We start from the raw sequence: 23,833 nt of genomic DNA, 5'->3' as shown, positions 1-23,833 counted from the left end.
CCATCTATATAAAATAATACCTCTTATGCTTTCTACTATGCCTCACAAAGGTGTTTCGAGAAAAGCACTGCAAAAATCTAAGCTATGGCTGGGAAGCTGAACTATTAAGTCCTGCTCCCCTGCCTCCCCATTTGTTAAGTTTAGGGAGAAAATGCCAGGTGGGTGAAATTGTTTTTAGTGCTTTCTAAAAAAGCTAAACTCTTACTATAGCAAGGCATGGCAGGGATGTGGCGTGGGGGACAGAGTGCTGGGTGTGGAGTCAGGAAGAGCTGAGCATACATCCGACCTCTGGCCTTTATTGGGACAAATCACTTGCCATCTCTTCTTGCTTCATCTACAAAATGGGAATCATAATCACGGTATGCCACTCAGTCATTGTGAGGCTGAAATGAGAAAAGATTCAGATAAAGCACTTTGAAAATCTTGATGAGTTGTGAGTTATTGCTTCTTCTCCATGCCAATGAAATCACAGCTCTTTCTTGAATTCACGTATATGTTCAAGGCACTGTGAATAGCTACAAGAATATAAAAAGAGATATGTTGCCTTCTCTCTAAGATTCAACAAAGAGAAATTTCTAACAATTAGCTACGTAAAGCTGTGATGCAGGTGTAAGGGAGAGTGCCATATAGGTTACTTTCAACAGAAAGACAGCTCCAAGTAAGAAGAATGAGCTCTGACTTCAGAAAAGTCTTACTATAGGTAGTTGGCAGTTGTAAAAGAGGTCTAGAATGATAAATAAATATTTCTAGTTTTTCCCAAGTAAATTTCTTCAGTTTTCTGCCTCAGAAACCCAATCATTTAAGCCAGGAGCCTCTGTTGTGCTATCCAGTTTTCTGGCCACAGGATTTCAGGCCCCTCCAAGGTCAGTATTATATTTTTACTTGCATTTCTTGATTCCATTCAGATTTTAGAAATCATCCATCTCTATACTGAGACATCAACAAACCATTAAACTATACCCCCACACACACACACACACAAAATGTTGGTACCATGTTTGTTAGAAGTATAAAATGCCTCTAATTTATAAACAAGTAGAGTTAACCCTAGATAACCCAGGTGCATCAACTGATGTAAAAAATATAATTTTATTTTGAAATAATATAGCTCAACACCTTACTTTGCAGATGTGGAGACTGAGGCCCAGAAAGGTGGAGTCAGTCAACTAGCATTTATTAAACACTTTCTATGATCCAGGGGATCTGGGGATACAAAGAAAGGCAAGACAGTTCCTACTCTCAAAGAGCTCATAGCCTAACGGATGAGACAAAATGCAAACTATGTACAAACAAGATATATAGATGTAGATATATACATATACATATACATATACATATACATACACATACACATACACATACACATACACATACACATACACATACACATACACATACACATATACACACAGAGGATAAATTGGGGATTATATCAGAGGGAAGGCATTAAAACTAAGTTATTAGGAAAAGTGAGACCTTGGCTGAAAGCTTGAAAGAAGCCAGGGAAGCCAGGAGGTGGAGGTGAGTTGGGAGATGGAGCGCTATGTGCAAAGAGACTTCAGAGGACCATGAAGGGGAGAGTAAGGTGAAAAGTAGGAAGGGACTAGGTTATAAAGGGATTTGAAAGATTAAAAAGAACATTCTAAATTTGATGCTAGAGGTGATAGAGAGCCATTGGAGTTTATTGAATAGGAGAATGATGTAGGTTCCTAAAAACTACATTTTCAGAAGATGATTCAGTTTGACAACTGATGGAATGAAGAGAGATTTGAATCAGGATGAACAAACCAGCAGGCATTTTCAGATAGTCCAGGTGGGAGGTGATAGAAGACTACACTAGGGTTCTGGCAGTGTTAGAGAAGGGGGTATATTCAAGAGCTTTTAAGAAGGTAAAAATGACAGCACTTGACTACTGATTGGATATGGGAAGTGAGAGTGTGTCGAGTTGAGGATAATAACTAGTTTGGAAGCTTGGGTGACTAGGAAGATAATGGTACCCTCAAAAGTAATGATGAAGTAAGGAAGAAGGAAAGGTTTAGCGAGGGGAGAGTTAATGAGTTCAGTTTTGGACATGTTGAGTTTAAGGTGTTCTTGGGATATCCAGTTCAAGATGTCTGTAAGGCAGTTCCAGTTTGAGATCTCTAAAAGGAAGTTGGAAATGTAAGACCAGACGTCAGGAGAGACATTAGAGCTAAACAAGTAGATCTGAGAATCATCTGCATATGTGACAATTGAAACCATGAGAATTTATATCACCAAGTGAAATAAAATAGAGGGAAAAGAGAAATGTATACATGACAGAGCCTTGGGGAAACCTGTTATTGGATATGATATGGATGAAGACCCAGAGATTTGCCCAAGGGCATATAGCCTTGTTAGTGGTACAGCAAGGACCTAGAAGTCAGGTCTTTCTCCTATAAATATTTGATGAATAAATGATATGCTGCTCCTTTTTGTTCTATAAAGCTACCTATAAACAGAAAGTTTGTTTAGAAAAAGTAAATTGCTTATCACAAATTTCAAAATAATGATTTCTAACAAGGGTTATTTGCTTAGATAATCCTGGAACTACCAAATGCTTGGAAGCCCAGTAAATTTTCATCCTTAAACTGATGCCTACTACAGCTGTGAAAGATCTTATCCTAACTTAGAAGTCTAAACTATTCTTCACCTTAAAATTAAAATGTAGCAATAGGAATGTCATTATGCTTCCAAAAATGGAAGAGAAAGGAGTGACCAAAAAAATGAACTAGCTAATGACAAATGTCTAAATGAAAATATATTCTCTATTGGTTAACATGGAAAATTCTTAACAACTTATGGAAACTGTTTTGTATACAGCTTATTATAAATTAGTCTGACAAGTACAGATTTTTTTAAATAGGTGGATTATGTCAATTATCAGGAAATATTACAATAATGCATGGCAACATGGAATAGAGGAGATGCCTCTTCCTGATCTTAGTCAGAAAGATATGAGTTCAAGTCCTGCTTTTATACGATATCCTGGCAGTATGACCCTGGAGAAATAATTTCTCAGTGGCCATGGGCACTGAGGTTTCTCTGAGGCTTCAAATTGCAGCGCCGATGCTGATCTGCACTAGTAGGGTAAGTTTGCTCACCTAGAGTTCCTTACCCAATGAAACCACATGTATTGTTAGATAAAAATTTTGTGTAAAATGATTAACAGTAGTAGAGAATTGCCATCAAGAACAAAAAGCAATACTTGTTACTTGTCCTTTTGACATCTTCAAAGAAAGAAGCAGATGTCCAAGTAAATGCTATATTAGGTTCTTCTAAAACAGGGCATCTTAAACTTTCCACTCACAACCCCTTTTTGCCTGAAAAATGTTTATATGCCCCTGGGGTGTGTGTGTGTGTGTGTGTGTGTGTGTGTGTGTGTAATTGGTATACAAATCAAGCATTTATTGCCAATTTTTGTGACCCCCACATTTCAGTGACATGACCCCAAAAGCCCAGTTTAAGCAGCTTTGTTCTAAAAGACCAAAACGTCCCGAGTATATAAGTGCCCCCTATATTTAAAGGTGCTTTCTCTTAAGTTTCCCTCTTCACTGCTATCATGTATAATTGTGATAATTGGGTTCCATGTCTTAATTGTATGTTGATTTTTTCATGTTCTTACTTAGTTCACTATTTTTTAAAAATGACTCATATCATGTTAGAGGAATAGCGATATGTACTATTTCTTCATTTAGGGTTCTCTTTTCCTTGTCTTTCCCACATCTTTTAGTCTATATGGTAAGTTAATGAACATTCTATAGAATAGGACCAGATACTTAGATACCTAGAGTTAAACAAGTCTACCACCCTCACTTTTACAAATACAAGAAGTGTGTCCTAAGCTCACTTTGAAGCTTTGTTAGTTTTTATAACCGAGCTCTATCTGGTTTACTTCCCTTAAAAGAGGAGGAAGATTCACCAATTGGGATCTATAAAAGGTTTTGGTTTTTTTTTTTTTGGGGGGGGGTTAATAAAAGTTTTGAAGTTTAAAAAGGTGGGAAATCATCATAGAAATTCTACTTCAGGTGAAGAAATCTATGATGCTATTAACTAGCTTTTCTATTACTTCTTCTGAAAATGTGAAATTTGAGTATCAGAGAGGATCTATTACATCTCCCTGCAGGCCTCAAATTAAATCAGACAGGAAGCAGTAAATTCTAGATCATACTGTAGAGAGATGTATTTGCTATGCCCAAGCTCCACTTTTTTCACACTGCACTAAGTTTAAGGCCTACTGTCTCCAAGATGAGCACTTCTTAAATACTTTTTTGTTATATAATAGGGTTTGTTCCTTTTCATGAAAGCAATATATGTGAAATGTCAGGCTTTGAAGTAACAGTAGGGGAATATACAGGATAATATTGACACTTGAGTAGCTAGAACAGGTTTGTTCCTTGATAAGCAGGGCAGGTGTTAACATAATAATATCTCTGGGTCCACACAGTCCTTAAAACCAGAATTGTTCACTCTTAGTTTCTTGCTTAATTTTTTTTTTTTTTTTGGTGAGGCAATTGGGGTTAAGTGACTTGCCGAGGGTCACATAGCTAGTAAGTGTCAAGTGTCTGAGGCTGGATTTGAACTCAGGTCCTTCTGACGCCAGGGCCGGTGCTCTATCCACTGCTCTACCTAGCTGCCCCTACTCTTAGTTTTTTAAGGCTTAAGGTAACGTGTGCCTTTGACAAATGACAACAAGGAAGTTAAGTTACCATTGGTAGAAAGCCAAAAGGTAAGTAGTAAGTGTGAAGTGTGCCAACAGCCTTTTAGATATTAGTAGCTAAAATTCTTTAAGGAGAAAAAAAAATGCACAAAGCTTTACCCGAAAAGACATGTTGCCTTATTAGTGTACTTGTTGGAAGCCTAAAACTAAGTCGACACTTATAGTCCTTTGGAAATGGTGTTAAGTACAATGCTGGTATGCTTTTGGTTTTTTGTGTTTTTTTTAAGGTGTCTGAGCGTTTGAGTCAGCCAGGGGTGGCAATAGGCTTAGTCTGGAGTCCATTAGGTGGGGAGATCATGTTTGTGGAAGCAAGTCGAATGGATGGTGAAGGTCAGTTAACATTGACTGGACAGCTGGGAGATGTCATGAAGGAGTCTGCACACCTTGCTATCAGTTGGCTGCGCAGCAATGCAAAGAAATATCACCTGACTAATGGTATGTAGTTAAACAGCAGTGGTATATAATTCAGTATTGGAACCATAATATTAACTATCCAGATGAGATGTTTCCTTAGATTGTCTTTTCCCACAATTCCTTCAACAAAGTTGAATTTAAGATATTTTATTATGATGACATTAATAGGTCCCTTATAAATGAGCTTTAAGTCTCCAATAGTCATGAGATTTCTTCTCAAATCAGCTATACACTATTTTCTGATTAGCAAGGAATACTTTTGAAAAATACAAACATATCTATGAGTTAATTAACCTATTTTTAATCTAGAAACATGATTTCTATACTAAAAAGGATACAAAGTCTAAGTTCTCATCCTCTGTCTTTAGTTTTTTTTGTGTGGATTCTGACATTACTAGAAAACTCAGAAGATAATTTGTAAAAACAAACATCAGCTTTGTTAAAATTCTCATATGGGGTTTCAAAGGGCTTTTGGACCCAACATAGCATTATACAAAAATGATCTTAAAAGACTAATGGGAAGGGAAAGCCCTAAGTACAAAGACCAAGAAAAATACAGGTTTTTTATTTTCTACTTAATTTTTTTTTCTTCTTTAATAATAGCTTCTGGAAGTTTTGATCTGCTTGACAACACAGACATCCATCTGCACTTCCCAGCTGGAGCTGTCACAAAAGATGGACCATCTGCTGGAGTTACTATAGTAACCTGCCTTGCCTCACTTTTTAGTGGGCGGCTGGTACGTTCAGATGTAGCCATGACTGGAGAAATTACACTGAGAGGTCTTGTTCTTCCAGTAAGTAGCAAGAGGAAACCCATTTGCATTGATTCAAATGATGAGTTTTCTCAATTGCCCCATGGAACCACCTAGATGTTATGGTTTTATCATCTTTACCCTCACTGCCATGCTATATAAGAATTTTTTGGACATGATTCATTCAACAAACATTACGTGTGGAGCACTGGGGATATTTTGAAGGAAGAAAAGTCTCTTCAAGAAGATTATTGTCTGCAAGGGATAAACATCTACATAAAATAGGAAATACAAAAGGTGTAAAGGAAAAACACTGTAATTTGAAGGGACTAGGGCACCAACATCTTGGGGGAAAGCTCCACATAGGAGGGTGGTCCCTAGAATGTTGTATATGGTGAGCAATAAATAATATGACTAGAACAGAATGGGGGAGGGGGAGATATAGAAATCATCCTGGAGAGATAGGTTGTAACCAGATTATGAAGGGCTTTAAAAGCCAAATAGAGTAGTTTGCATTTTATTGTAGAGGCACGTGGGAACCACTGGAGTTTCTTAAGCAGGAGAGTAACATGTTTAGGTCTATGTTATATCAATTTGACAACTTTTTGAATGATGGAGAAGAGAGAGATTAGAATCAAGGAAACCAATCGGAAAGCTATTGCAATAGTCCAGATGAAAGGTAATAAGGCCATGAACAAGGATAGCGGTTATGAGGGATGTTGTAGAGATAGAATCAACCAAAACCAGGCAACTGATTGGAGAACCTGAATGACTAAAATAAGGAATGTGGTAAGAGAAGGGGAGAGAGAAATAGTACTATTTGTGTTTATGTTTAATATGAGAAGCTTACGGAAGACATCCTGTTTATTATGTCTTATATGCAATTGGTAATATAGGGCTCAAGAGACTGCAGATGAATATGTAGATCTGGGAATCATTTGCATAGACATAACATCTGAACTTACAGGTGTAGAGAAAGAAAAGAACAGGACCTAGGACAGCACCTTTGGATACTCATGGCTAAAAAATTGGACGTGAAAATAACTAGTAAAGAAGACTTAGGAGGCAGCTAGGTGGTGCAGTGGATAAAGCACCAGCCCTGGATTCAGGAGGACCTGAGTTCAAATCCAGCCTCAGACACTTGACACTTACTAGCTGTGTGACCCTGGGCAAGTCACTTAATCCTCTTTGCCCTGCGGCCCCCCCCCCCCAAAAAAAAAAGATTTAGAAGGAATGAACAGATGGGAGGAGAACCATAAGAAAGCAGTTCCAAAAATCTAGGGCAGACAGACCATTTAGGAGAAGTGGGGTTTGTAATTGTCAAGGTACAACAGATTCATGAAGGATGAGGAATCAAAAAGCCATAAGATTTAACAAGAGATAATTAGTACCCTTAGAACAAGAAGATTCAGTTAAGTGAAGTTTGTTAAGATGGTAGAAGAAATGAAGGTAAACTAATTTTTCTAAGTTTGGCAGTCAAAGGATAACTTGAGGGGTCAAGTATTTTTACTGGTTGGGGGAGAACTGGGCATGTTTTTATAGATGACAGGGACAGGGAATAATTGAGGGAAATAATTGAGGAAAAGCTAAGGAAGAGACAAGGGGGGGATGAGGTGAAGGAGACTGAGATTTAGAAAAGGGAGTTTGTGCCAAATGGCTTGTTTTCTTGGTTTTTGTTCTTTTGGGGTTTTTTTTTTGTGGGGCAATGAGGGTTAAGTGACTTGCCCAGGGTCACACAGCTAGTGTCAAATGTCTGAGGTCATATTTGAACTCAAGTTGTCCTGAATCCAGGGCTGGTGCTTTATCCACTCTGCCACCTAGCTGCCCCCAGCTTGTTTTCTTAAGTAGGAAGTTAAGGACCTTTTCTAAGGAAAAATAAGAGAAAGGAAGTTTGAGAAATAGTTAAGGAAGAATAAAAGCAGTACCATAAATGTGAGGGCCCAGTGGAAATTAGATAACAGATTTGTAGTGTGATTTCTTCTAACGCTTCAGCAGGATATAAATTGGAATAGAAAAATTAATTAACTGTCAGGGTTGGGTTTTTGCAAAGGGAAGAGCAGTGATAAAGGGGAGTTGGAGCTTTTAGAGTTGGTATAGTATACAGTTGAACTGGCTAACTACGAAGTCAAGATTGGGGAGGAAGATCTTTTTTTTTTTTTTTAAGCGAGGCAATTGGGGTTAAGTGACTTGCCCAGGGTCACACAGCTAGTAAGTGTTAAGTGTCTGAGGCTGGATTTGAACTCAGGTACTCCTGACTCCAGGGCCGGTGCTCTATCCACTGCACCACCTAGCTGCCCCGGGGAGGAAGATCTTACCATTTAAGCTTTTGTGATGGGGTTTTGTGGGAAAATGAACAAGAGGAATAACTTAAGTGAGCACTGCCGTCATTTTAAATCACAAGTAAGGGTAAAGAATATAGAGGCATTAAGTGGTAGAGCACCAGCCCTGTGTGGAGTCAGGAAGACCTGAGTTCAAACCACGTTGGGCAAGTCATTTAACTGTTTGCCTCAGTTCCTCATCTAGAAAGTGAGCTAGAGAAGTTAATGGCAAACCATTCCTGTATCTTTGCCGAGAAAACCAAACATAGGGTAATGAAGTGTCAGACACAACTGAAATAAATGACTAACAACAAAGGATAAGGAATAGGTTTAGGATTGAAGCAGGGGTATAGGATAGGTGGTGATAGTCAGAGGAATATTAATTTTTGATTGAAATCTGAATGCAGGATCTATTCATTAATGCTGGCTTTGGAGTCAATAGATGGATTCACATTTTTGCCCATATTTACTACTTCAAGGGGCACATCATTTAGCCTTCTTTGGCATTGGTTCCCTGGTATGTAAAATGGTTGGGGTCATTAGAGTAGATGGTCTCTGAGGTTCTAGGGTGAATGAGGTCTAAGATAAAGGAAAATTTGTTAAATATAGAGCAAATTTAAAAGAAGGGCAAAGGTTCTGGGGGGGGGGGGTAGATCTGAAAGCTATGAGAATAAGAAAGCAGAAAGTATATGGAACTGGCAGGGAAGGTTACCTGGCTACCCAGTGATTGTGTCTCCACTATTAGGAGAGGAAGAGGTAGGAATGATGATGAGTAAGTTTTTCTCCAGACAAACCAAACCATTCTGGCACACTATAGTGTAGGTAAACTCTCCAAAGATAAATTTTTCCTGTTACCTTTATAGGAAAAAGTAATTAGGAGATATCATAAAGTATTTAGGAGAATGTTTTTTCTTTATTTTTACATAGCAGCATCTGGGGCCCTAATTTATCTAAATATTGTACCTTCATGCAGGCAAACACATAACTTTGTTTTTAGCCAAGTTTCAAAACTTTTGGTGCAGTCCTCACCTTTCTAAATCTATTTAGAAACATCTTCCATTTGCCACATCAAATACATTGCTATACAGGAAGAAATTGTAAATTGCTATTATGAAATCCTGTGACTCTTTAAATTTTAAGGATCATTCTAGTTTAAGATTTATATAAAATAGTAATGGCTCTTACAGTCTAATACATAGAATTTGAGTGGAGTTGGGGGATTCTGATCCTGCTTGGTTTACTATCTAGGTCACATTGTAGAACCAGAATGCCCAAATTCAGATCCCAGCTCTTCATATATTGCTTGTATGAACTTGAGTAAGTTACTTTACTTCTCTGGACCTCCTCAGTTTATTCTTCTGTAAAATGAGGTCATTTCCAGTTTTAAATCCCACAGCCTTGGGATTTAAAATAAATAAATTCACTAACACAGAATTTCAGAGTTGCCTATTTAGTCTAACCAGTATCTAACAGAAGCCCTTTACCAGTAACATCCCAGACAAGATGCAGCCCAACTATTTTTTCCTTTTACCCTGCACCTAAATTTCCCTGATGTAACTTCCCTGCATTGTCAAAACAAATGTAATCCCCCTTTTTAGTGACATACCTTCAAATACTTTGAAGACAGCTATGTTCACTATAAATCCACAAACCTCCACAAATCCTTTCCTTCCTAGGCTAAACATCCCTAGGTCTATCATTTTATATTACATGAATTTTGGGGCCTTTAATGTTTTTGATTATTTGTCAATGCTTTTAAAAATTAACTAACACAAGTTATTACAAAATCTGATTATTTAAGTTTTGTGGTATTTTACATTTTGGCTAAATATGAATTCTCATACTATAACTCAAAATGCCCATGTTGACCTTTACTCACATTCCACTTTATTATGTGTAAAGACACTGAATTGTAAAATGTAAGGTCCTACAGGGCAGGAAGTGTTTCTGTCTTTATGTCTCTGGTGCTTAACACATACTTGCTTCCTTCTTTCTCTACCTCCACCTACATTGGGAATCATACTCTTACCTGCAGATGCTCCGCCCAAAGGAATATAAGTTTTTTGTTTGCTGAAACCTACAAGATTTCTTTGGAATTTACAAGCTAGATTTATTTTTTTTCCAGGCCATGCCTTTAATACAAATTACTCTGGCTCTCATTGAGGGACCAAAAATCGGTCCCAAGCCTCACTTGATCATTGTTTGGGTTTTGATGGCCCAGAGTGTAAATAGCAATTGTTTCTCTTTTGACCAGAAACCCTGAAGGTCTTCCTCTCCCACACTGATTTTTTTTCTTATTTGACTAGTTAAAAGAAGCCATTATTTGCCTCATTTTTTACCTAGCCTTAAATCGCTGAATGGGCATCACCTCAGACAGAGACCTGGGAAAGACCTTAGCTTAAAAAGGCCAAGGTCTCTCACTGCATCTGGGGCCATCTCCCATCTTTCTATATCTTGTCACTAAACCCAGATGGCTTTGGAGGAGAGACTGAGGCTGGTGACCTTGCACAGTCCTGCCTCACTTAAATCCAATTCACTTGCAAGTCATGACCTCACCTTCCTGATGTCATGGTCTTCTTTGAGAACAAAGGACAAACAGCCTAACACATAGTAGATGCTTAATAAAATAGCTGTTCAATCAAATTATTGTCATCTGAAAGTATAGTTCTATATTTGTAGAAAGATGTTAACTGTCACTTTTACAACGTTTTACTAAATTTTTTATATATGGGGGCAGCTAGATGGCGCAGTGGATAAAGCACCGGCCCTGGATTCAGGAGTACCTGAGTTCAAATTCGACCTCAGACACTTGACACTTACTAGCTGTGTGACCCTGGGCAAGTCATTTAACCCCCATTGCCCTGCAAAAAAAAAATAAAAATTATATATATGAAGTTTGCTGCAAACTGTACTATGCATTCTATAAAATTTAAAGGACATTGTATCATAGCTATGAAATCTCATAAAGTTGTATACCTAATCCTTTAATCACTATACACTTTTAAAACCATATAATTTTACATACTGTAACTGTTACAATCTTCAAGACTGGGTTTTTCACAGACTATTTACCTCTTCTGCAATAGCTTCTTGCTGTGACACACCTTAAGACAGTAAAATAAGAATAATTTTCACTTCAGAATTTTTTGTAAAATCTCTCAAATTATTGTTTGTAATTAGCTTCTTTTGTACATAGTTTTTAAATTTTTTTTCAAGTGGTTTCCCCACTTGACCTCATACCATTATTATACATAATACGTTATGTAACTGAATATTCCAAACTATCTAAATTCATTGATAAGGAAAACTTACCTTATTATCTCAACAACTTTCTTTTCTCTTATTAGGTAGGTGGAATTAAAGACAAAGTCCTAGCAGCACACAGAGCTGGACTGAAACGAATCATCATTCCACAGAGAAATGAGAAAGATCTTGAAGAGATTCCAAGTAATGTGCGCCAGGATTTGACTTTTATCACAGCAACCTGCCTAGATGAAGTTCTGAATGCAGCTTTTGATGGAGGTTTTTCAGTCAAAACTAGGCTTGGTCTCATAAATAGTAAACTTTAAGGAGAGTGACCAAAAGTTTTCAAGTTTTAGAAATTTAAAAACAGGAATGAAGTACCAAAATTAAATTTTCTAATCACTTTTTGGGAATATACTGCTTGTTTAATGATAGACTGGTCACTGACGAGTAGATCATATTTAATTACAATGGTAATTAATAAGATGTGATTGTATTAGCTAACATATGTAAGCAGATAGATATTTAATAAACTAGTATTAATCTGTATCAGACTTTATTGTAATATAGGTTTATTAGCATAAATGATTTTACTTTTTACTTTCAATTTTAGTGGAGGCTTTTTTAAACATTTAGTTGATTGAGCATTAGAACTGTAATCAAGAGCCCTGCAAGACCTCGATTTCAGTCCTCTCTGACACAGTAGGCCTTATGACTCTGGGCAGGTCAACCCCTTTTCAACGTTCTAGGAAGCTTTCTAAGATAAAGTTAGAGATGTTGCCTGAAGTGGTAGAATGGCACTCCCTCCCTATCCCTTATCCAACTTGCAGTATTCTTTTTTTTTTTTTTTTTTTTTTTTTTTGGTGAGGCTATTGGGGTTAAGTGACTTGCCCAGAGTCACAGCTAGTAAGTGTTAAGTGTCTGAGGCTGAATTTGAACTCAGGTCCTCCCGAATCCAGGTGCTCTATCCACTGTGCCACCTAGCTGCCCCCTGCAGTATCCTTTTAACCTAGTAACTCTGCCACATCTAGCCTTCAGTGAACCCAGTAATAAGAGTTAGGATTCAGGATCTCTCATACATACAAAAAAAGGCCAAAGTTAATGATTCCTAAAATAATAATTTAAGACGCACTTAAAAAAAAAAAAGAAGCACTAGAGCATATTAAAAAATTCACTTACAGTTTCTATTTGGTTAACTACTTTGTATACTATATCCCTTAAAAGTATTTCATAGAAATGTTGGATTGTGTGGTTCAAAGTATAAATTAAAGAGTCAAGATCATTATGAATTATGGTTATGGGGAAAGATTTTATGGAAGAAATACTCTATTTTCAAAGACTTGGCTCATCAACCTGCTTTTTAGGATTGCTTTTTTTAAAAGCCATTTTTTTAAATTAATTTTTTCCCAGTAAACAAGTATCTCCTATCCCTCCCCCAAAGGAGTGGGGAAGAAAAAGACATGCATACTCAAGCAAAACATCCCCACACTGGTCATATCCTAAAATGTCTCACTCTGTACATCTAGTCCATCACCTCTCTATCAAAGAGTTAAGAAGCATTCCCAATCATCAGGCCTCATTGTTGATAAGGAATTAAAAATCTTTTTTAAAATTTTCAGATTTTTTTAGTGTTGTTGTTATAACATATGTTCTGCTATTAGTCACTTTGTTCTTCATCAATTTGAAGTGTTCAGTTCAAATGACATTTGTTCTCCATACCCCTTTGGCAGACTTCTACCCCTGATAATGTGAGATAAGTACCTACCCTATTCCTCCCATTTTCTTTTTTTATCTTTTCTCCCTCCCTTTCTCCTTTTAAGGTCAGATCACTTTTTAAAAAACATTCATTCCCAGGACCTCCATCTTTTTTGACTCTGACCCTTGCTATCACTAGTTGCTAGAAGTTGTTTGTATCCACCTCCCCTCTCCCCGCCCAGTAGAGGAATGACACCTTATAAAGTTCATTCTATGTCTTTTGCAATTGCTCACTTGTGTACATTTTTTCCCTCTTTTTCACATTTATATACCACTATTTTTTGTAATCACTAATGCTTGCAAGTCCTATTTTATTAAGGGTCTTTTTCCCCCTGTAGAATTATACTCAGTTTGGCTGGTAATTTATTGCCCTCTGAAATATCATGTCATTCCATGTTCTTCACTCCTAAAGAACCTTAAGTACTGCTATATCTTGCAGGACCTTAACTACTACCTGAGTACTTAGACTTTGGAAGCTTGCAGTATTCTTTTAACCAAGAAGGTCTGGAATTTTGGCTATTACATCCCAACTTTTAATTTTAGGGTTTCTTTCAGGACAAAACCAGTGGATTATTTCTATTTTCACCTTGCCTTCTGGTTTTAAGCGATAAGGCAAATTTTCTTTCATGGTTTTTTTGAAGTTCATGAGATTTGAGCTCTCTTTCTGATCATGGCTTCCAGGGAGACCAGTGATTCTTTTATTATCTTTCTCTGATCTGTTTTCCAGTTGTTTTTTTTATATACTTTACATTTTCTTATATTTTTTAAAACTTTGTTTTCTCAGAATCATTAACTATCATTTGGTACATTCTAATTTTCAGTCCGTTACTTGGGAAAGGTCTAATACTTCTTATGCAAAGATATTGATTCTTTTTCCAAGCCTTTCTTGCACAGCTCTCATTTTCCCCCAATTCTTTTGTCTCTCTCATTTCACTTATAATATTATTTTTAACTTTTGCATCATTTCTTCTAGGAATTCTAACTGGTGTTGGAGGGAACTGTTTTTCTTCAAGGCTTTGCTTGTAGGTATTTTGCTGTTATTTTTATATTCTGGATTTGTCTTGGGCATCCTGGCTTTATGATAGCTTTTCATCTTTTTCCCCCCAGTCATTCTTGCAGCAAACTGCACTGGACAGCCCAGCACACATACTGGAAGAAGCTCTTTTGGGGCAGAGCTGCTATTAGAAATTATGGCCCCTCTGGAAGACCCCCAATGCTGCTCTCCTGGGTACTCTGCTTTAGGGGTTTTTTTTGTTTGTTTGTTTGTTTGTTTATTTATTTTTAAGCAGTGCTTGGCACATTGTAGAAGTTCCAGAGAGCACAGGCTACAAGCAAACTACAGAATCTCATAAAACTGGTGTGCATACATGCTATACTAATGCTGGAAAATCTATTATATACTCTTCCCTCTTCATTTACCCATTATGAGATAGGACTCAGCAGCACCTTGTCACAGTTTAATTTACATTTTACAAATTAAATGAATGCCTAAACTTTACCAACTACATTACCATGCTATTACATCAGCCCTGTCTCACCCACTATACCAAAAAACAAAAACAAAAACAAACAATAAAAGGAATGTTGTTTACATAGACCTTAACATGTACCTTTGTCCTTAGCAAGCATTTATGTATTCTTGCTAAACCTTTAGGGCTTCCAAAAATGAAAACATCAAGAGAAAACAATCATGTTGTATCTAACCAAAGGTATACTGACATTCTCTAGCACAGTGCAGAAAACAGTTTTGGTCAATTCTTTGACATGGAGGACGGAAGGGAGGGGGGGGAGATCAAATTTAAGTTATATACATTCTTCATGATCTCATGATTGTGCTTGCTGTATTTGCTCTGTGCTTCAGAAATGAACACTTCCATGAAAAGGCAATATTGCCAGAGGCTCTTCATGCCAAATGAGAGAAAACTATGGTAATGGTAAAGGGATCTACCAGTGATTTGGGGGGGAAAGTCAGCAATAATTTGAGAACTACAAATTAATTCTTAGGTGGTTCCTAATCAAGCAATGATGATCATACAGCCTATGGTCATCCAAGCCCCAGACACTAATCATCTCAAACAGTAATTGGAGCCATACTGACATTGCCCTGTGTAACATAAGATTCCATCCAACTCTATTTTCACTTTGGAAAAATTTGTCAAGCACCACAAAATCAGTTACTCAAAACCATGATATAGTGCCATGAAGTAGGAAGAAAATATTTGTCCAGCACTATCTATGTGCTAGGTACAGTGCGTACTTTATAAATATCTCATTTGACCCTTATAGCAACCCTGATAAGTAAGTGCTATTATTATCCCCATTTAGAGTTGAGGAAACTGAGGCAGAAATTAAATTACTGACTCAATATCACACAGCTAATGTCAGAGGCTTCATTTGAATTCAAGTCTTTCTGATTCTAAGCCCTCTACCCAGGAATGACTGGGGATATCTATCTACCAGCTGCTACCAAGTTACTTAGCAATTTAACCAATCCACTTTTCAACCCAAAGATTTGTTGAACTGGAGTCATTAAGAGCCCTTGATTATCAAAGGATGTCTGTCAGCAGATACTAACCACCTTAGGGAAAAACATGGCTAAAACTCAAGGAGGATTGCACTATTTTTTGGCCAAAGTGGTAACTAATGGCTAAAAGAATCCTAATAAATATAATCACCAATTAAACATTTAGGTTAGGAACATAAATTGCATGCAACCATATTTTAAATACCTTTTCTAATTTATACTTCTAATCTTTTATAAAACACAGAAGGCACCTTAGTTACCAGAGTTTAGGTATAACATGGACTTTTAAAAAATTTATTGGAAACAAAAGGCCTCAAAAATAGTTGTGGTAGATTTCATAAGGACTTTAAGTTTTTTAAAAGTTTTGACTCAGAATAAGCTTTATAGTTATCTGGGAAATGCATTTATTTCGTACATTTCATTCTCATGATAAGGATTTCTATTTCTAAGTTACATATTTTGAGCATAAAACTCAGACTAAAGGTCAGTTGTGTCTATGTCTCTTCCCACACCCCAAAAGGGGATCAATCACTGTCATTCAACCTGATGATCCTAGAAACTAGTCTCAGTATTTTAAGCAATTATGCTCTTTATAGCCTATATGGAGTTTCAAAAGTTAGTCAACTGTTTAGATAATCCCACAAAACTGTCAGTCACACTTTACTGATAACTGTTTCTACAACATGTAACTGATTTATCACCAGAATTTAACAACATTTAGCCTAAGTATTGTTACTTTGTTATGATTCATTCATTCAATCATGTCTGACTGCATTAATGTCCATGACCAGATTTGAATTCAGGTATTCCAGGCTCCAGGTACAGCACTCTATCCCCTAAATCGCCTAGCTGCTTCATTTGTTACTTAGGCTTCCACAATTAAAAACGAATTCTTTTCACAGTTTTCTTCAACACAGGGGTTCTTAACCTTTCTTTTGTGTCAGGGATCCCACTGGCAGTCTAGTGAAACCTATAAACCTCTTTCTCAAAATATCTTTAAATTCATAAAATAAATAGGATTGTAAAGGAAACCAAAAGAGTTAGTGAAAATAAAAATGTCATTTTCTTCCATTCAAATTCACAGCTCTATGATCTAGTCATAGACTCCAGAATTGAGAACCCTTGCTCTAAAGTGGAAACTAATGGGATGCCCATCAATTGGGGAATGGCTAAATAATATAGTATATAAATGTAATGGAATACTACTGAATCATAAGAAATTTAGACTTGTATTAAGTGAAGTGTACAGAGCCAGAATAGTTTATGTAACATGGTAAAAATTGAAAGTCATAAAATTCTGGTCAACTATGATTTTCCAGAGTTCTAATAATGAAACATGCTACCCACCCCCTAACAGATGAACTCAGGATACAGAAATAAGGCATGGTTTTTTGGACAGTAAATAGGAATTTGTTTTGCTTGACTATGTATTGGTTGCAGGGGTTCTTACCCACTCTTCCCTCCCACCCCCAAACTGGGGAAGGGGTATTTGATGAGAGAAAAATCAAATTAATTGGGGGAGGAAAAAATCCTATTATAATCAGTACTTATGTTCCTTCTAGAAAGATCCATTACATGGCTATAGTCCTACTGACCTGCCAAGAAGCCAAATAATTTTAATTTCCTATTTTGAATATACAGTACACTTAATAGAATTATGCTTGCTTGTTTGTTTTGTTTTTGTTTTAAAAAGATGTTGGGGGCAGCTAGGTGATGAAGTAGATAAAGCACCCACCCTGGATTCAGGAGGACCTGAGTTCAAATCCAGCCTCAGACACTAGCTGAGACCCTGGGCAAGTCACTTAACCCTCATTGTCCCAAAAGGGGGAGGGGGAGAAGAGATGTTACTACATCGTCACTATTTTAGAAACAGCAGTGGTATAGTGGAGGGGTGTCAGATACATGGCCCACCACATGGGGCCCACAACACTCCTGAGTGTGGCTCAAACCAAATTAAAATGTAATTGGGAAATATTGAACAAAATAAATAATACCACAAAACACAGATATTAATGTGGTTTTCTAGGTCAATATGCAGTTCACAGGATCCTTATTATACAGTTTAGTGGCACCTGTTTCTATTTGAATTTGGCACCACTGGTAGATGATAGAAAACTGACCATGAAAACCTGGGCTCAAGTCACATTTGCCAAATCAGGTGTTAAACTGAAGGCAGGGGGCAGCTAGGTGGCACACGGGATAGAGCACTGACCCTGGATTCAGGAGGACCTGAGTTCAAATCAGGCCTCAGACACTTGACACTAGCTGTGTGACCCTGGGCAAGTCACTTAAACCCAATTGCCTCACAAAAAAAAACAAAAAAACAACCTTAAGGCAAGTAACTTTAGATTATATAGCCTTGGGTGAAATCACAAGAAACACACACATATGCACATATTCATTTGCATGTATATGTACACAAAATTTTTTAAATTCATAGCATAAAGATATTCAGATTCCCACCAACTTACATTTTACTTAATCTTGGATTTCTTGTTTTGTTTGTTTGGTTTTTTTGGTTTTTGCAGGGCAATGAGGGTTAAGTGGCCCAGGGTCACACAGCTAGTAAGTGTCAAGTGTCTGAGGCCGGATTTAAACTCAGGAACTCCTGAATCCAGGGCCGGTGCTTTACCACTGCGCCATCTAGCTGCCCCCTAATCTTGGATTTCTAAACAAAATGCGTTGTGCCATTCGTAGCCTCTTAAGAACTGCCATTCTCTAAAAAGACTATAATAAAAATCGAGACTGGGATCACACTGAACAATACATACAAAGCACGAAACTCCTGCCACCTCATGCTCCTTTCTACTGATAAAAGTTATTTCATTAAATTACTTCCCTTTTATTTAATTCAAAGGTTATAGCAACATACATGACAGTTATAATTTCATAACCAAAAATTAAACACTGATTAAGATATCATCCTGAACAGAAATGAGATTTTAGCGCACTAAAACTGTAAGTTTTCATTAGAATCAAAAAAGGCAAGTTCCTTCCTTCACAGAAAGCAAAAGGAGACAGCACACGCAAAATGAATAAAATAATCTGTAAGTTATCTGTTACAAATTTAAGTCTATAGGGTAATGAAGTTGTTGCTGTCATCTAGCTGCTTAGTTCCTCAGATTGGTGGTTCATCCCATTTCTTAGCAGACAAAGTCAGTATACAGGGTGGAGTCAACAAGGTCTTCTCTTACCCCTAGAGGTACTTTATCCAAGAAAACAAATCCATGTGAGGCGAAAGCTGGCATTGAGGCTGCCCACTGTGTCACTTCCTTTGTGTTGATCTACCAGAATCTATTTCCTCACTGCTGTGAAGCTAATTTTCACCAGCACAGGACTCACTGAAAATGAGGGAAGCAACAGAAATAGAAACAATTTACTATAGTCCATTGACTTGTTTAAAACAAAGGTGTAATTGAACAAAATTGCTATAAATACAACAAACATGCCAAGTTATTTAGTTAGTTGTGCTTTATATTGAGGTAGAAAACTGTGGGTGTTGGGAGTATATATGTATATATAACAAATGTTGTGGTCAATAGCAGAGATAAACAATCTAGTCCTCAAGCAAATGCACTACTAACAATTAAAGATTTACTAATCATAATTTTAATTGTCCACCAATCCACATAAACAAAAACCATCAAAATTAACCTATACACCAACTAAGATGGATTACAAGTGCAATGAGTTAAGAAGCAAGGTCTTGATAATTAGTGTATAACACCACACTGCCTCTCTTGGTCAGATTACTTAGAGGACAGCAGAATTTGAACTTTATTTTCTTAAGGCAATATCTCCATATAGATATATATCTATATATCGATATATAGTAGACTTCCTGAAACTAAATATGGGAGTATGTCAACTACCCCATGGATCAATATGGCATTCAGGCAAAGAACTTGATTCAAATCCCAAGCACCATTTAATGCCATGACTGGGCAAATACTCTTACCTCTTTGGCTTTCTATATGCTCATCTTTTAAATGGGTATAGTCCCTACTCTACCTCACAGTGTGGGTCATTAAGCCAATGAGATTATGGATATGAAAGTGCTTTGTGATCATAGTAAATTACATTTTATAGTAATTCATTACTCTTGGGGCAAAATATATTAAGATAGCTGATAGTGAATAAAGACTTATAATAGCACAAAAAACATGCAATTTTTTTTTTCCATGTCCTTCTGGAGCCAGCCAGATTGTATATTTAAAATCAGTAAGGGGGACTTATATTAGGGAGTATATATTAAAGATACCACATCAGCTATACTTCATAAGCCAGTTAGGAAATAAAGTAGTTAAATAAGTTTGGATTTTAAGATACCATTAGTACAACATATAAATTTGGAGGCAGCATGATGGTTTAGTTGCATAATAGATGAACCAGCCTAGGAAGCAGGACTTCGGTTCAAGTCTTAAGCTCTGGCTATGTGACCCTGAGCAAGTCACTTAACTTTATGGTGTCATAGACAACTAACGTTAAGTAGCAGAGAAGTTGGTCTTCATTGATGGGCATTTCTTTATGGGGATCTCCCTACACAAATGAAATCAGAAGCCCAGACCTCCCCACTTCATGTGTGCAAAGACTACACTATGCACATGGACTACATTACTCTAAATGGGAATTTAAATGAACTGGTAAAGAAACTGCTTTTCTAATGATACTCACAGGCCAGTTACACCAAGCTGAGCCAAAAGATTTTAAGTATTCAGCCACTTCCTTTATTATCTAAGAGCAAAACAGCAATCGCACTTCTAAACAATCTACTTAGGAGCCTTGTTTGCTCTACTAGAACAAAGTGAAATTCAAAGTAAATCCCCACCAAACTTTTTTTATTCAGCTTCTACTAAGCCGGTGGGGGGGGGGGGGTTTTCAATATAGTAAACTTTTGTTATCCAGTCTAGCTGGGAATGGGTGTTCTAGTTAATAGTTTCAATATATACAATACAGAAATTATTAATTCAAAGAATTAGAGCAGTGACAAACCATGATGAACATTATTTTCTGACTCTGAAGGCACTTCAGGAACTTTCAGGATACCTCAGTCATTAGCATCAAGTTGTAACTAATTATAGTGGTGCATTATTAATGAGATGCCAGGGAAAAGTGCCCTCTTTTCCCTTAGTCATCCCATTGGAATTACCAGGAAGAAGTGAATTTTAGCAAAAGTAGGCAGTTACATGGAGATTAAGTAAGAAACCTAGGTTACTGAGTTAACTAGACAATCAAAAACTGTATTCTCATTGTGCATTACAGTAACTATGTCACTTCAAAAAGAAGAGCTAAAAACAAGAATGAATTGACAAGAGGAAGATAACTTTGGGGATAAAATAATACCAGAAAACTACACTAAAGCAAAACACACAAGTTTTTAGTTTGCCAGATATTTTTAATGACAATTATAAAAGACCAAAAACATCTTTTTCCCCCCAGACTGCCTTTTTAAACAAATGATTTGCTTTTAGTTACAAATACTGTATGACAATGCTTTTTTTTTTCCCAAAACTAATACAAGAACAATTTTTGAACAAAATGTCTGATTTTTTTTTCAAAATTCTTTGGGAGTGGGGGTGAAAGGGTAAGAGAGAAAAGCCTGATCTTTAACATTTCTTATCAGAATTTTCCTTATACCCTCTAACAAAACTGATCTGAAGATATGAATGAATTTTTTTTAAAAAAATCTACATCTGCTTTAGGAGACTCTCTTGGCCAATTTTTGCAATATAAGTAATTGCTCTCTACTGTTCAGATCTTCACAATAGTTGAATTAAAAACAATGTTTCTAACAAACTGATTACTGTGGGGGAAAAGAAAAATGCAAACATACATATGTATATATTTTACCATAAACAATTATGCATATCAAAAAGATAAGACACCTGTAATTAACTTTTAAAAGGTACAAAAAAGTGAGAAAACCTGAATTACAGAAAAGAAAGTCAAATTTAATGAAAAACTAGAAGTTAATAAAAATTAGCAAATACACAAAAAATATACACAAACAGCAGCAATACTATGTAGTGACTTACAAAGGGGAAAAAAGCAGCAGTCAGAGACTGCTCAACATGGCTTGTCAGTCAAATAAAAAAAAAAACACAAAAAACAGTATTCTCTTCAACAGTACAATCAATCTACAAATACAAGTTTAGAATTATTTTACAACATTTCTTGTAGGATCAACTTTCTTAATACAAAAGATGCCCATTTTGGGTGTATATATATTTTCAGTGGTTTACTGTTGACTTATTTTTAAATATATTAGTGTTATTACATGCAACTGCTTCCTGCATTTAACAGCCTTTCCTTTTATTTACCTTCATTATGTCTAGCTTTCACCTACCAAAAGAGTTTATATTTGGCAGTCAAAGATGGTTACCCTATCTTCTGTGAAATTAAATGATGCAAAGTTTTAAACACTGGCCTGAAAACGTTTGATTGCCATTTCAACACATGGAAATAGTTACATTGATGCCTAAATTGCCATTTTCTGCAAAAAGCTGTGCAATGCTGGTGTCAAAAACTAAACAGTCACTATTCATAATAGCTGTTGCAATTCCCTCATGAATAGATCGAGGAGTAGCTTCCCAAGTCAATCGCCGTCTATGACCATTTAGCTCAAGTCGATAAGCAAAATTTTCTGCTTGTTTACGTGTTCCTATCAGCTGTACAATTGCGAAGAACTGCTGGTGACCATCATATTTTTCCTGTTTCTCTAAGACTAACATGAAGTGAAAGCCAAAACAAGACTGCATCATAACCCAGTCAACAGCACCAGGAAGATTAATGTCTGTAGCAAGAAAAACTATATCTTCTCCCTGTAGTGTTGTAATAGACTTATGCTGATGCATCAAATGTGGCATTACAGCATCCAAAGACCCTTGCCATTTACACGAAGCACCAGGACATGGACATGAATAAGGCCTAAACTCACACAGCTCTTCGTGGTCTGCTTTTTCTGTGTGTGGCAAAGTTATCTCACATCCAGAAGAGGCATATTTACAAGGGAATAGTACTGAATTGGCCACTTTCTCCATAGCCAAGTTGCGAATGGACCCCAACGGGCCTCGGCAAGTTGGACAACATGTGAGCTTTGGACGACAGTTGCTACAAACAAGATGGCCGCTCTGACACTGAAGAATAGGGGGTAACACATAGTCAAAGCAGACGGGACACTCAAATAGACTAGCCAAGTCATTGTTCGATGCTGTTGTGCCAGTCAATGCAGGCACCCTCTGGGATGGTGTACACTTGGAAGTACCAGTAGGGAGGGCTGTAGCAGTCTGGCGGCTCATTTCTGCAATAGAATGAAGAAAAAAGTCACCATACAGAAGTATTAACCATGGGTTCTTCCCCACTCCCCACCCCAATAAATAAGTTCTCTGTACATACTAGAAATCCTATATTTTTACAGGAAGCTTCTGAAAAGTTTGGAAAGAATTGAAGCCAATTCTTAGAAGCAAACAACTATTTTTTATTAATTCATTGTACACAGAAACCAGGAAACTATATTCTAAACTCCCTAAAAGAATGAAAAGTTTTAGAGTAAGTCACCCAGCCAATTAGTGTTTCATATTCATAAACAAAAGACTTTGTTTTCATACCAATTGTTTATGGATATACCAGCCTTCCCCCAAGAATCAAAGCCTCTTTTGTAAACAAAGAAAAACAGTTAAACAAAAATAACACATAGTGACTATATCTGAAGGTGTGCAACATTCTGTCCCACCCCATTCTCATCCCCTTCTGTTGAGGAAGCATTTTTTCTTAAACAAATTTCTCCTAGATTTAGAACTGTAACAGTATATACTGATCTGTATTAAAGTTGTGTGCCTGTGTGTGTGCACACGTCCACATAGCGCACGTTTTAACTGGGGCTTGAGTATATTTCCACTAAATGCAGCATGCTGTAAAAATTATTTCTGAGGACATTAGAAACAGCAAAGCAAGTTTAAAAGTTTAAGTTCCAGTCACAATACAACTTTGAAAGACCACTAAAGTCTGTATCACAAAAAGAGATCAAAAAGAAGTGGACAGGTGGCGCAGTGGATAAAGCACCGGCCCTGGATTCAGGAGAACCTGAGTT

The 23,833-nt window shown here is 36.8% G+C and overlaps 2 protein-coding genes across 3 annotated transcripts in view; one reads left to right on the top strand and one right to left on the bottom strand.

Moving 5' to 3' along the window:
• Positions 1 to 13,077, top strand: part of LONP2 (lon peptidase 2, peroxisomal) — a 127,931-nt gene extending 114,854 nt beyond the window's left edge. Inside the window, exons 13-15 of the mRNA XM_043986715.1 lie at positions 4,966 to 5,173; positions 5,756 to 5,946; positions 11,570 to 13,077. Of these exons, the coding sequence (XP_043842650.1) occupies positions 4,966 to 5,173; positions 5,756 to 5,946; positions 11,570 to 11,791 (621 nt within the window). The 3' untranslated portion in view covers positions 11,792 to 13,077. The remainder of the gene's footprint in view (positions 1 to 4,965; positions 5,174 to 5,755; positions 5,947 to 11,569) is intronic.
• An 8,057-nt stretch (positions 13,078 to 21,134) lies between these two features.
• Positions 21,135 to 23,833, bottom strand: part of SIAH1 (siah E3 ubiquitin protein ligase 1) — a 41,897-nt gene continuing 39,198 nt past the window's right edge. For both annotated transcript variants that reach the window (XM_043986717.1, XM_043986716.1), the window contains exon 2: positions 21,135 to 23,044. In XM_043986717.1, the coding sequence (XP_043842652.1) occupies positions 22,194 to 23,042 (849 nt within the window). In that variant the 5' untranslated portion in view covers positions 23,043 to 23,044 and the 3' untranslated portion in view covers positions 21,135 to 22,193. The remainder of the gene's footprint in view (positions 23,045 to 23,833) is intronic.

This window comes from Dromiciops gliroides, chromosome 2, assembly GCF_019393635.1.
Source record: "Dromiciops gliroides isolate mDroGli1 chromosome 2, mDroGli1.pri, whole genome shotgun sequence".
Taxonomy (NCBI): domain Eukaryota; kingdom Metazoa; phylum Chordata; class Mammalia; order Microbiotheria; family Microbiotheriidae; genus Dromiciops; species Dromiciops gliroides.
Note: the sequence above shows the minus strand (reverse complement) of the source record. Positions and strands in the feature narration are given on the sequence as shown.